This window comes from Mchenga conophoros, linkage group LG16 (genome assembly GCF_057382185.1).
Source record: "Mchenga conophoros isolate Kocher_MC1m ecotype Shallow Benthic linkage group LG16, M_conophoros_male_GT1.1, whole genome shotgun sequence".
Lineage (NCBI taxonomy): Eukaryota > Metazoa > Chordata > Actinopteri > Cichliformes > Cichlidae > Mchenga > Mchenga conophoros.
Window position 1 is genome coordinate 3,089,657 of NC_140541.1, and position 15,122 is coordinate 3,104,778.

Consider the following 15,122-nt stretch of genomic DNA (forward strand, 5'->3'; position numbering starts at 1 on the left):
CAGCAAGATATTAAAAAAACTATTTTATTGATTAAAAAAGCACTATATCGAATTCATATCGGTACCGGCAGATATCCAAATTTATGATATCGGTATCGGTATCAGACATAAAAAAGTGGTATCGTGCCATCTCTAGTAGAAACTGACAGGCAGGCTACAGTCCGCCCGTCATTGCTATCCTGTGATGCTAAAAGGTGTCCTGCAATGAAATGGTCCTCTAGAAGGAAACAAATGAATCAGCACAGTTATTAACCCTGTGCAGTCATGAAGGAGCGCTACACAAACAGCCAAAAGTCAAAAGTTTGGTTCCCCCTTTGTTTAAGTTTGTCTTTAATGATCCGCTTTCTTGTTTTCTTCTGTGAACCTCAGTAAGAGTGATGACACCACCATCTGGTCCTGTCAGTATCCTGTCTGAGGAGTGTTCTGAGAAGAGCCTGCTTCTTCTAAGAGCTGATAATAACCCAATTAGCACAAGCCAGGGGAGAAAATCTGTGAAAATGACTTGTCTGCTGGAGCTTTTTGGCCTTTTTAGTCATGTGCTGTAGCACAAACAGCAGCGCGCTCACACGTGCCTTCTCTTTTTTGCTTATGTTAAAAATGAGCTTTGTTCTTGTTGGCACATATAATGTAAAAGTGATACACCCCCGTTTAAAGTCCTGCTTTAACCTAAATCCCTGTGATATTTGCATTCTGCTCCTCAGTAAATTAGCTGCATGGTTTTTGCAAATATTCAAAGGTGGGAAAAGGAATATATTCCAGCAGGGAGTCCACATTATCCTTCATTATCCTTGCAAAGCCTTATTTAAAAATCTCTTTTTAATGCAGCTCTGAATAAATGTGTGAAACAAATTCTCCTCCTTAAGGGGGGAATTTACGCATTCATTTTCTTGCAAGTTAGCAGTTCAGGTAGATGGGAATCTAATAGGGATTAAAATGTGTTTGCATGAATGCTGAAGACTTATTTTCTGCTAATAATTAGCTTTTTCCTAAGAAGGCAGCAGGTCTCAGAGGCTGATTCACAGGACTTTTGTTTATTACATATGAACAAATCTGTTAATCGAACAGGCAGGTAAACATGAACCACCTGAGTACTCGAATTACTCTCAGGAACAACAGCTTAGGATGTGGTAATTTTCCACTTAGGTTGCCCAGGTTAGGCAGAGGCTTAGTCCTGACCCATGTCCTTATCCTCCACGTGCTCGCTGGACCTCGGATGGATCTTGAAAATGAAATGAAAGAATGTTTTGACAAGTGAACACTGAAGCTGCACTGATGAATATTCAAATGGATTTAGCAAAGTTGTCCCAGGTGGATAAACTGAGTGTAAACAAATGCTTAAAATGTTTCTTACAAAAATGATTATTTTTGTGTATGTATTGGAAGCTCTAACTGGCTTGCAGTGTTTGCTGAGGCCATGCCAAGCACAGCTTTTTGGTAACACGTTCCTAAAAGCCACAGTAGACAAATCAAGGGAAACTCGTCAGGTCAGAGGAATGAAGCGACTCCATTATATGCTGGAATAACCAGGAGAACCCTGGCTGTGGGCCAGGCTGCAGTTTACAATACAACTTTATTTATGTAGCACATTTAAAAACCAAAGGTACACCAAAGTGCTTCTCAATAATGCAATAAATTTAAATCAAATTAGATAGAGGGGCAATAGCAAAGTACACTGGAAGGTGAAGGCACTAATTAACCAGGAATGCAAGTGAAATAAATAAGTATCAGAAGATAATTTAAGAATTAAATTAATTCATACACGTAAATATCAACGGGAAGATTATTCCAGTAATATTATAAATTATCAAATCACTTTTATTGTCACATCACATGTGCAGGTACACGGGTACAGCACATACGAGTGAAATTCTTGTGTGCGAGCTTCACAAGCGACAGCGGTGTGCAAAAATACATAAGAACAAGCAAATTATAAGAATGACTAAATCTGAGAGTTATATGAATAAATATATGTACAATATAAGAGTGTATGTTCTGGGTCAGTACTGACCCAGCATTCTGAGTTCTGGTCCATTTTTGAATGAACGTTTTGTTTCTCTGGTGTTTTGTTGATGATGATGATTATTGTTTGAGTTCTATGTGTTATATTTAGGGATGGGTATCGTTTAGGTTTTATCCGATACAGGTGCCAAATCAGTACTTTTGAAACGGTGCCGGTGCTTAAACGGTGCTCAAACCGGTGCTTAAAGAATGAAGAACACAAACTTTGTCCAAAAACCTCTCATGTTCAGCTGGTTTTTGTAAAAAGATAACAATGTTAGCCTTTTCTGCAGCTATGGGGCATATATGGTATCACTCTTGGCTGGAAGCAGTGCTTAAACAATGGAAAAAACACAAACTTTGTCCAAAAACCTCTCATGTTCAGCTGTTTCCCTCTTTTTCTTTGGTCATTTTAGCCTTTTTGGCCAGGGTGAAGGGAGTATCTGCCATCAAACAAGAAGACAGCAGCATGTAGCTATGATGATGTTTGCTAGTTCACCTTACATGCATTAATGTAATAACGTGGTTAGCCTACTCACGCAGAGAAGAACGGCTGCTGCTGCATCATCATCCGTCATCATTTCTGCTACACTGGCAGGGCTAGGGGCCAGTGGGGGATGTTGCTAACTCCGGGTCTGATAACAGACACCACACCCGCAGTAGATGTGCTCGGTGTGAGGTCTCGCAGCAAGCTATCAAATACGGCGCATTTCTGGGCTTTTAAAAAAAACGCTATGCGTCGCCAGGTTCGTCGTCAGATTCGAGGTGTTGCCTCCTTTGACAGTATCACAGTATCAGCTTAAAGCACTTGTTGCTGCTGAGTTTGCATCTTTTGCTGTGAAGTACAGCCAGACTTTGACCGCTTCGCCTTGGACATTTTTAATCTGTAGCTCTGCTCTAAAAGAACGTACGTACCTGGCCCCGCCTACTATCCTCGGAAACGTAAAATGATTGGCTAGAATCTAAAGTGTATCACAGCTCAGGAAAAAAAGCACCGAAATAAAGCACCGAAATGTGCGCTGCTTTTCGGTCTGGTTACTACCGTTTATGTCAGAACCGGTGCCGGACACCGGTACCCATCCCTAGTTATATTCGGTCTGCGTCTTTATTTAGTGGTTTCTTGTTTCCTGTTTTATTGTGAAGGTCTGTGTCTTATGTGAGTGTGCTCAGTATACGTTTCCCCTGTCTCGTCAGCTTCTCCCAGGTGTGTTCCCCTCCTGTCTCTCATCCCTTGCTTACTGCCGTGTGTACATAAGCCCTGTGCTTCCTTTGTTCTGTCGCGTCGTTAACGTCTTCTGCCCTCACTCCCTCTCTGTGTTCTGTTTGCCAGCCTGCCAACCTGTCTAGTTATTCGGTACTCCCAGTTTAGTTAGTGTTTTTCTGTTCTGCTTCATCCCAGCAATAAAGCTGTGTATTTTGAGTTTCTTCTGCCTCCTTGAGTCCTGCATTTTGGGTCCTCTCTTCCTGCCTGCCTACACACAGAATGACTGTGTGTGTGTGTGCATATTTTAAAAATAGAATAAACAATACAATAAAATATACAGAGGTTGGCAGTTGGAAATGTGCAAAACATGTGCCATTTATATACAGTATGGAGTGCATAATGTTGAAGTTCCAGTAGTGAAGCTGAGGTGTCTCTGAAGTGTTCAGCAGTCTGATGGCCTGATGGAGAAAGCTGTCTCTCAGTCTGCTGGTTCGGGATCAGAGGCTGCAATTAAGTATCCAATTACAAGCCAGAAATGTTAGGTTGAATAAATAAGTTTTCAATCGTGATTTAAAAGATTGGACAGATCCAGACGCACCAATAGCAGCTGGAAGATTGTTCCAGAGGTTGGGTGTAGCTAAAGCAAAGCCACGGTCACCTCTCGTCTTCAGGTTGCACCAAGAGCATTTGGCCCGATGGTCACATTCTAGGCAAGTCGAGTTTAAACAGTGTTGCCTTTCAGACGACCTCTCTTACATTCGTTTTGTCATAAAAGTGAGGATTCCATTAAATGTTATAATTAGAGCCACGATTTTGAAGACTGTGCTATGAGCTAAGACACTCAGGAAATATGGAAGATGTTTGCGGATCCAGGTCAGGGGACTTCTGCCTGGCAGTCAGGGATCACGATAGTGTTTTCGCTCATGGCAAGGTTATGTACTCGTAGCTTCCTCTTCAATATGCATTCCCCTAGGCTGTTTAACTTGGTAGTGACCTTTTGGAGCATACTCGAGCGTCTTCAGCGCCAGCAGCAAGATTTTCCCTCCAGTGAATTGATTAAAGCAATCGTATGTGCCGTTCTGTATGCAACAAAAAGGAAAACTGACACAGGGGAGCTCATCACCGGAGAGGAAGAGTAAAGAGTCTTAATTAATGGGGGAGACTGTTCCACAGTGACAGAAACATAAATAGAAATAATGAAGTCACTGTGGGGTTACGGCTGTTTTGTGGACCTTGATGCTTTGAGCCTATGGAAAATTTTGTGCACCCTCAGGCCTTTATTCAGAGATTTCATCTCCCAGCTGGAACACACAGGATGTTCCGTGGTGGACTTTTCTAAAGAGTGGAAAACCACAAACGTCATAGCTCAGCACGGTCTCAGAGGTGCTCTTACTGTGGTGTTTCTCTTGAATACTAATGAGACATGCTGACGTGCATCTGCGCCTTGTTGTCGAAGCTAATGAACGGTTCGAATGAGTAGGATTCAGTCTAAATCAGAGTGTATTGTCTTAATTGTATTCTCCATATGGGAGTTTCACAGTTGCATTGCATCATGCAGCACAGAGACGTTTGTTCAGGACAAATAAAGCTGCTTCTTCCAGTGTAAATGCCTGGTTTGTTCTCCGTGTGCTCGCTCTCAGGGAATCACGCTTTTCTGTAACACTGCAGGTCTTAGAACATATCTTAGGATCACTGTGAACTGGCCTAAATTATAAGAAAAGAAAAATGCCATTAAGTGTGTTCTGTGTTTCTAAAGTAGAGCTTAGGAACATTTCAACTGGATGACAGCTGATGGCTTATGTTGCTCCATAGTCCGTGTGACCTAAAGAAACCAGGAAAATACAACAAATGAATTTAGAACAAAAATACAAAGAAACCCTTGCAAAGCTTGATTATGGAAGGCAGACAGCAACGAGGCTGAGAACAGGAAACCTTTTTACTGGGTGGAATAATTCTTTGATTGGATGTAAAAACCCCAAGGGCCTGAAGTAGTGATATTACTGGCTAACTTCATCAAACTGATATATCTGTGACAGGCTGATGTCTGCTGATACAGTGGGGCAAAAAAGTATTTAGTCAGCCACCGATTGTGCAAGTTCCCCCACTTAAAATGATGACAGAGGTTAGTAATTTGCACCAGAGGTACACTTCAACTGTGAGAGACAGAATGTGAAAAAAAATCCATGAATCCACATGGTAGGATTTGTAAAGAATTTATTCGTAAATCAGGGTGGAAAATAAGTATTTGGTCACCTCAAACAAGGAAAATCTCTGGCTCTCACAGACCTGTAACGTCTTCTGTAAGAAGCTTTTCTGTCCCCCACTCGTTACCTGTATGAATGGCACCTGTTTGAACTCATCATCTGTATAAAAGACACCTGTCCACAGCCTCAAACAGTCAGACTCCAAACTCCGCCATGGCCAAGACCAAAGAGCTTTGGAAGGACACCAGGAAAAGTATTGTAGACCTGCACCAGACTGGGAAGAGTGAATCTACAATAGGCAAGCAGCTTGGTGTGAAAAAATCAACTGTGGGAGCAATCATCAGAAAATGGAAGACATACAAGACCACTGATAATCTCCCTCGATCTGGGGCTCCACGCAAGATCTCATCCCGTGGGGTCAAAATGATCATGAGAACGGTGAGCAAAGATCCCAGAACCACACGGGGGGACCTGGTGAATGACCTGCAGAGAGCTGGGACCAAAGTAACAAAGGTCACCATCAGTAACACACTACAACGGCAGGGAATCAAATCCCGCAGTGCCAGACGTGTTCCGCTGCTGAAGCCAGTGCATGTCCAGGCCCGTCTGAAGTTTGCCAGAGAGCACATGGATGATACAGCAGAGGATTGGGAGAATGTCATGTGGTCAGATGAAACCAAAGTAGAACTTTTTGGTATAAACTCAACTCGTCGTGTTTGGAGGAAGAAGAATACTGAGTTGCATCCCAAGAACACCATACCTACTGTGAAGCATGGGGGTGGAAACATCATGCTATGGGGCTGTTTTTCTGCCAAGGGGACAGGACGACTGATCCGTGTTAAGGACAGAATGAATGGGGCCATGTATCGTGAGATTTTGAGCCAAAACCTCCTTCCATCAGTGAGAACTTTGAAGATGAAACGAGGCTGGGTCTTCCAACATGACAATGATCCAAAACACACCGCCCGGGCAACAAAGGAGTGGCTCCGTAAGAAGCATTTGAAAGTCCTGGAGTGGCCTAGCCAGTCTCCAGACCTCAACCCCATAGAAAATCTGTGGCGGGAGTTGAAAGTCCGTGTTGCTCGGCGACAGCCCCAAAACATCACTGCTCTCGAGAAGATCTGCATGGAGGAATGGGCCAAAATACCAGCTACTGTGTGTGCAAACCTGGTAAAGACCTATAGTAAACGTTTGACCTCTGTTATTGCCAACAAAGGTTATGTTACAAAGTATTGAGTTGTATTTTTGTTATTGACCAAATACTTATTTTCCACCCTGATTTACAAATAAATTCTTTACAAATCCTACCATGTGGATTCATGGATTTTTTTTTCACATTCTGTCTCTCACAGTTGAAGTGTACCTCTGGTGCAAATTACTGACCTCTGTCATCATTTTAGGTGGGGGAACTTGCACAATCGGTGGCTGACTAAATACTTTTTTGCCCCACTGTATATCTGTGACAGGCTGATATCTGCTGATATATCTGTGACAGGCTGATATCTGCTGATACATCTGTGACAGGCTGATATCTGCTGATACATCTGTGACAGGCTGATATCTGCTGATACATCTGTGACAGGCTGATATCTGCTGATACATCTGTGACAGGCTGATATCTGCTGATACATCTGTGACAGGCTGATATCTGCTGATACATCTGTGACAGGCTGATATCTGCTGATACATCTGTGACAGGCTGATATCTACTGATATATCTGTGACAGGCTGATATCTGCTGATATATATATTATAGCGATACAAGATGGATAATGCACTTTTTAAAACTTCTGGAACCAGTTCCTTCATCTATTCGAGAGCGGAGCTGCTGGCACTAAAAACAAAGGGACAGACCGGCATGCGACACAACATCCCGGCCGAGCTAAAGAGGAGCTACAGAGGCTGCAAAGCTGGAGCGAGGAGAGCGGATCACCGGAGGCGATTCAAACCATCAATCCCGACAGTGATCATGGGCAACGTGAACTCGTTACAGAATAAGATTGATGAACTGTGCGCTCTGAACAACCACAGACTATACCGTGAGTGCAGCTTGTTTATCTTCACGGAGACGTGGCTAACCGAGCTAACGCCGCAGGCTAACGTAGACCTATGCGGTTTCACACCCGTGAGAACCGATAGGGACACGCAGGCCAGCGGAAAAAGCAGAGGTGGGGGACTCATTGTCTACGTTAACAACAGATACTGTAACCCTGGACACGTCTCCGTTAAAGTTTCGGTATGCCGTCCGGACCTGGAGCTGCTAGCTGTTAGCTTGCGGCCATATTATCTACCTCGGGAGTTCAGTCATGTGATCTGTGTGTGTGTTTACATCCCTCCGAGGGCCGACGCAACAGCTGCCTGTGAGAAAATACACACAGTCACAGCAAGACTTCAGACACAAAACCCCGAGGCTTTCATTATTATATCTGGAGACTTTAACCATGCCACACTGGACTCTACTCTGGCTGCTTTTCACCAGTTTGTGAATTGTCCCACAAGGAGCAACAGGACAATTGACCTACTGTATGCTAATGTGAGAGATGCATACAGAGCCACCCCCCTCCCCCCACTAGGGAAGTCAGACCACAACCTGGTTTACCTACAGCCACAATACACACCCCTCGTCCAAAGGCAGCCTGTCACAACACGCTCCATCCGGAGATGGACCCCAGAAAAGGAGGATGCTCTGAGGGACTGTTATGACACCACAGACTGGGATGTGCTCCTGAGCCCACATGGTGAGGACATAGAGGGGGCGACACACTGTCTTACAGGCTACCTCAACTTTTGTGTGGACACGGTCGCCCCTGCTAAGACGGTACGGTGTTATCCCAATAACAAACCATGAGTAACACAGGAAGTCAAAGCTGTCCTCAACATGAAGAAGAAGGCTTTCAGGAGCAAAGTGAAGGAGGAGATGAAAGCAGCACAGCAGGAGGTGAAACGCTGCCTGAGGGAAGCAAAGGACACCTACAGGAGGAAGGTGGAGCAGAAGTTGGAGAGGAACAATATGAGGGAGGTCTGGAATGGTGTGAAAACCATCACAGGCCACAACACCAAGAAAAGCACAGTGGGGGGGGACTGTGGAGAAGGCAAACGAACTCAACAACTTCTTCAACAGGTTTGACCAGCCCACAACCCCCCCACCCTCACCCTCACCTTCACTACAGAGTCCAATCCCCACTCTCCTACCTCCCTCGCTTCCCCCCCTTCCTGACACCATGACACCCCCCTCCTCCAATCCCTCTCTCAGCAGCAAGACATCTCCCCCCCTCCCCTCCTCCCAAACATCTCCCAGTGTCACAGTGGATCAGGTCAGGAGACAACTGAGGAAGCTTCGCCCCAGAAAGGCAGCAGGCCCAGACAAGGTGTGTCCTAGGATGCTAAAGGCGTGTGCTGCTGAACTTGGGGAGCCGCTACAACGAGTCTTCAACCTCAGTCTGCGACTGGGGAGAGTGCCCGCCCTATGGAAGACATCCTGCATCGTCCCGGTCCCCAAAAAGAACCGGCCCAATGAGCTGAATGACTTCTGACCGGTGGCACTGACGTCACATCTTATTAAGACTCTAGAGCGGCTCTTCCTCAACCTCCTCCGACCACAGGTACAACATGCCCAGGACCCATTACAGTTTGCATACAAGGCGGGTGTCGGAGTGGAGGATGCCATCCTGTACCTCCTACACAGAGCCCACTCACACCTGGATGGGGGAAAAGGCACGGTCAGGATCCTGTTTCTTGACTTTTCCAGTGCCTTTAATACCATCCGGCCCTGTATGCTTCAGGAAAAACTGAACAGGATGGAGGTGGACCCCTGCCTGGTGGCTTGGATCTCCGACTACCTCACCGACAGACCACAGTACGTCAGGCTGAAGGACATCACGTCTGACACTGTGGTCAGCAGCACAGGAGCACCACAGGGAACTGTGCTGTCCCCTCTTCTCTTCACCCTGTACACCTCTGACTTCTGCTACAACTCTGAATTATGCCATATTCAGAAGTTTGCAGACGACACGGCCATCATGGGGTGTATCTGGGATGATCAGGAAGAGGAGTACAGAAGTCTGGTGAGGAACTTTGTCGCATGGAGTCACACAAACCACCTGCAACTCAACACCTCAAAGACTAAGGAACTGGTTGTGGACTTCGGGAGGTCCAGAGAAGGTCCACTGCCGGTTCAGATAGAGGGGGAGGAGGTGGTCAACAAGTACAAGTACCTCAGGCTGTGGGTGGACAATAAACTGGACTGGTCATGCAACACAGAGTACCTGTATAAAAAAGCCCAAAGCCGACTGTACTTCCTCAGGAGGCTGAGGTCTTTTAACATCTGCAGGAAGCTCCTGAGGATGTTTTACCAGTCGGTGGTTGCTGGAGTACTTTTCTATGCTGTGGTGTGCTGGGGGAGCAGCACAGCAAAGAGGGACTCATCCAGGCTGGAGAAACTGATCAGGAGGGCTAGCTCTGTGGTCAGCATGAAGCTGGACACTCTGGTGACAGTGGCAGAGAAAAGGACATTAAAGAAACTGATGGACATTATGGACAATGCCAGACATCCTCTGCACACGGCCATAAACAATCAGAAGAGTCTGTTCAGTGACAGGTTGCTTCTCCCAAAGACAAGAACTAACAGACTTAAAAACTCCTTTGTCCCACACGCCATCAGACTGTTTAACTCCTCTCTGGAGGGGAGAGGGAGGGGAAACAGGAGGACAAAGGAGGGGGGAACAACTAAGCTGTAGTGCCTCTGCACCTCACTGTGCAATACCTTTTGTGCAATACTTTTGTAAATAGTCAACGGTGCAATAGACTCAATACTTGAAATGTGCAATTCACTTGTATTTTTATTTTTATTCCTATTTATTCTATTTATCCCCTTCGTATATTTTATTTATATTGTCTCTGTATTTATATATATGTGTGTGTGTATAACTCTGTAACTTCTGTCGGTGCTGTGCTTTTTTGGAAATCGAATTTCCCAGAGGAACCCACCCGAGGGATTAATAAAGTTCTATCTTATCTTATCTTATCTTATCTGTGACAGGCTGATATCTGCTGATATATCTGTGACAGGCTGATATCTGCTGATATATCTGTGATAGGCTGATATCTGCTGATACATCTGTGACAGGCTGATATCTGCTGATATATCTGTGACAGGCTAATATCTGCTGATATCTGCTGATATATCTGTGACAGGCTGATATCTGCTGATATATCTGTGACAGGCTGATATCTGCTGATATATCTGTGACAGGCTAATATCTGCTGATATCTGCTGATATATCTGTGACAGGCTGATATCTGCTGATATATCTGACAGGCTAATATCTGCTGATATCTGCTGATATATCTGTGACAGGCTAATATCTGCTGATATATCTGTGACAGGCTAATATCTGCTGATACATCTGTGACAGGCTGATATCTGCTGATATATCTGTGACAGGCTAATATCTGCTGATATATCTGTGACAGGCTGATATCTGCTGATATATCTGTGACAGGCTAATATCTGCTGATACATCTGTGACAGGCTGATATCTGCTGATATATCTGTGACAGGCTGATATCTGCTGATATATCTGTGACAGGCTGATATCTGCTGATATATCTGTGACAGGCTGATATCTGCTGATATATCTGTGACAGGCTGATCTCTGCTGATATATCTGTGACAGGCTGATATCTGCTGATATATCTGTGACAGGCTGATATCTGCTGATATATCTGTGACAGGCTGATATCTGCTGATATATCTGTGACAGGCTGATATCTGCTGATACATCTGTGACAGGCTGATATCTGCTGATACATCTGTGACAGGCTGATATCTGCTGATACATCTGTGACAGGCTGATATCTGCTGATATATCTGTGACAGGCTGATATCTGCTGATATATCTGTGACAGGCTAATATCTGTTGATATCTGCTGATATATCTGTGACAGGCTGATATCTGCTGATATATCTGTGACAGGCTAATATCTGTTGATATCTGCTGATATATCTGTGACAGGCTGATATCTGCTGATATATCTGTGACAGGCTGATATCTGCTGATATATCTGTGACAGGCTAATATCTGCTGATACATCTGTGACAGGCTAATATCTGCTGATATATCTGTGACAGGCTGATATCTGTTGATACATCTGTGACAGGCTAATATCTGCTGATATATCTGTGACAGGCTGATATCTGCTGATATATCTGTGACAGGCTAATATCTGTTGATATCTGCTGATATATCTGTGACAGGCTGATATCTGCTGATATATCTGTGACAGGCTGATATCTGCTGATATATCTGTGACAGGCTGATATCTGCTGATATATCTGTGGGCTCTAATGAATGAGAATATTTCATAATTAACTGTTATGTAGGGAAAAATCACTGTAGTTGCAATACTGGCCCATGCAGAGCCAAACTATTCATACACAGGAAACTTCTCATTTATCATTAATAAGCAGTAGTTAGAAGTGATTAGCAGATACAGTACTATGTATTTTGCAGCAGATGCTTCCCCTACATGAGCTGGTTCTGGTTTCTTCCTGTTAACTGGGAGTTTTTCCTTCCCACTGTTGCCAAGTGCGGGAGGATTGTCTGATTGTGGGAGATTTAGGTCTTTACCTTATAATATGAGGCGACTGTTCATAAAATTTAATTTAATTTAATTTCTTACTTTGGTAATTCTGAAGGAGGCCTTATAACTATTAAATCTGTATGTGATACTTGTATGGTTATAAGTGGGTAGTCAATAGTGAATTGAATACATTATTAAGTGATGCTAAATATTTGATATCCATATTCTTTTAGAAGCTGATGATGTTGAATGCAGTGTAACTGTTCTGCAGCACAGAGCCTCACAGGCTGTGTGTGATGAACACACCTGACTCCAAGTAAAACAATAAAACAACCAACATCAGAACACGTTTCATGTTTGTAGCTGGAAGCGTTTACAAAAGCAAAGTTGTGCGAGTGTGCGCAACTTACTGACACACATTCTTGTGGCTATTCTGTTTCTTCCAGAAGCTTCCAGTGCCAAGCTGAGGTAACACATCTGCTTTTGCCAGATGTGTGAGCCCCAGTTCCATTTGTTAATCCCTCCTGTGCTGATGTGAGCGCATGTGTAAATAAGCCAATCGCGTACCTGCTTTAACATTCAGCCACGAGGCCCCCCTCGGTGCACGACTCAAAATGAGGAAGCGGTTGCATCAATCACAACAACAGCCTGAACCCTCTCACTGCTGTTTTGATTATCGACCGCGAAGCAGCATCGCGGCGTATTTGATGACGCCTCTGCTGTGGCGCGCCGTAAGTGTCGGACGGTCATTTGTACCGCAGGCCGTCGCTTCTCTGTAGTCGTGGAAAGCCGAATGATCGGCTTGTCTGATTGTGCACAACTGTCCGCCCGGAGCTCCTGTCAATGATCCGTCTTTTTTGGTGCTTTGTTGTACTTATTGATCTGATATGTCACCTGTCTCGAATCGGTTATGACGAAGCTGACGATCAGTCATTTGAGAGGAGGAGTTGTTTGTCTCTGTTTCCATCTCCATATTTCACTCGCTCGGTTCTTGTTTGTGTCCCCTGGCGTTGTCTGGAGCTGAACGTGAGGGAGGAAAAGAAGGATGACATATCACATCGGCACTGAGAGGTTTTTGTTTTTAGCTCTGCAGGGGAAAACACAATATCAGAACCCTTATTTTGCCCCCGGCTGCCTCAGTGGTAATTTTATCTCAGTCTCACACAGAACACCAACGATTCTTATCACTTTACATCAAATAATATGTTAGGATATTGGATAGGAAAAAGATATTGCCCTTGGTCTATCCTAGTCAGCACTTTGTTGCTGTCGGGGCTCCTCTGGGATTTAGATTTTTATTCTTTTTATTTTTGAAGTGTGCAGTAAAAGAAGAACTTTGCTGTGTCCTGGTGAAAATCTGATTCCTCACAGCAGACATGAGGTCACGTGCTGTCTCTGTGATTTACATCAGAATTGTTTCAACCAGAGTCTGTCTTCTCTCACCTGCAGAGGTTTGTCGGGAACGGGAACTCGGAGAGCGTCGTTCAGAACAAGCTGTCCCACCCTGTGAGGACACGCTTCCTGCGATTCGTCCCCCTTGACTGGAACCCCAGTGGCTGGATGGGCCTCAGGGTGGAGGTGTACGGGTGCTCCTACAGTGAGTAACACTCAGCCTGCAGTTAATCCCATGGTATCAAAGTCTGCACTGACCCTCTCTAGTCACACTGCGTGTATCGATTGATTTATTTATACACTTGGTTTTGTAGCGTAGGACAAATACTTCAAAATGTATGATGCTGGATTCTTGGAGTATTTACTAGCACAAGGAGCATTATTGTAATTATTTTCATTTTAAAAGCATCAGTGTTTCAAAAGCACTTTACGGAGCTTTGGGACCTGTGTACAGACCAGTGATTTAAACCTTCGCCCTCACAGCTTTGGTCTGCTGCCACTGTTAGCTCTTCTATTCACAAGTTTGACAGTTGAAAATTCTCTTTCCAAATTTGTCTTGCCTGTCACATTTTCATAAATGTTTTTGTAGCTTAAATTTACAGAAGTTTCCAAGGTTTAAATGCACCACAGGAAGACAGCCTTGCTGTTTTTTAAACAGGACCACTATGTGGATATATCGACTGAGTGTGCATGTGTTTCCTGATAAGCTTTTGCCCTTTTGTTTGGGATTAAGAGGTTTTGGAATGAATGTGAATAAATGTCACCACAAAGCCACACAAACATACCTCGCCCTGCCAATGGGCGAGACAAGGCAGCACTCAGAGATCTCCAGTGCAGTAGTAAATAGTAAATGGAATGGTTCTTATATAGCACTTTTCTGCTCTGAGCTCTCAAATCACTTTACATCACACATTCATATTGTACAAGCACTTTTTTCTATGCTTTTTCTGTGTAAGTGCTTTCTATCTAACATCCACACACACTCACACTCCGATGGACGCAGCGCAGAGCAACTTGGTACTTAGTATCTTGCCCGAGGATATTTGGCGTGCAGACTGGAGCAGCCAATAATCGAACCACAAACCTCGGCATTAGTGGAGCATCTGATGACCTGTCGATGCACCATTCTGGACTGCTCCAACAACACATCTGTAAGAGTTCAAATATCTTACAGTTTTCAGGTTGTTGTGTCTCTCTGTGTGGGCTTTATGGGACAAGCGCTCTGTGACATTTAAACCTGTGACACACACTGATAGCAGAGCAGCACCACCCCTGAAGGTGTGAAACTTGGTGCTTTTAGCTGCATCGGCTTATAATATCTCACACCAAGCAAACACTAATGAAAGCATCTGGATAGAAAAGGCATCGTGTCCATTATTGGTATTATTGGTATATAATCATTGTGCAACAGTCTTTTAAAAGCAAAGCAATGACTTGTGATTATAACAGAAGCAAAAATGAACACAGTGCGTTTTATATATCTTGAACAGTCAATAAAAAGCACGTAATGGGGATTCACTGGTGCACCTCGCCCACACGTTGTGAAGCAGCACTAACTAGATGAGCCAGTGAATTACTGCACACTGGAACACCATCAGAACAGGTCATGGTGAACAGTTTTATGATACCGACCACCTCAGCAATGTTGGAGAAGTGACTGCCTCATACAGCGCAGTACAAATTAAAGCTGAAATCTGAAGATTTAACTCCTGCAGGTAAGTGGTTCTGGTGGAGTGGCATGC

The 15,122-nt window shown here is 44.3% G+C and overlaps 1 protein-coding gene across 1 annotated transcript in view; it reads left to right on the forward strand.

The window, feature by feature from the left end:
- Nucleotides 1-15,122, forward strand: part of cntnap5a (contactin associated protein family member 5a) — a 140,837-nt gene that overhangs the window by 42,578 nt on the left and 83,137 nt on the right. The window contains exon 4 of the mRNA XM_085250368.1: nucleotides 13,438-13,585. Coding sequence (XP_085106494.1) covers nucleotides 13,438-13,585 — 148 coding nt within the window. The remainder of the gene's footprint in view (nucleotides 1-13,437; nucleotides 13,586-15,122) is intronic.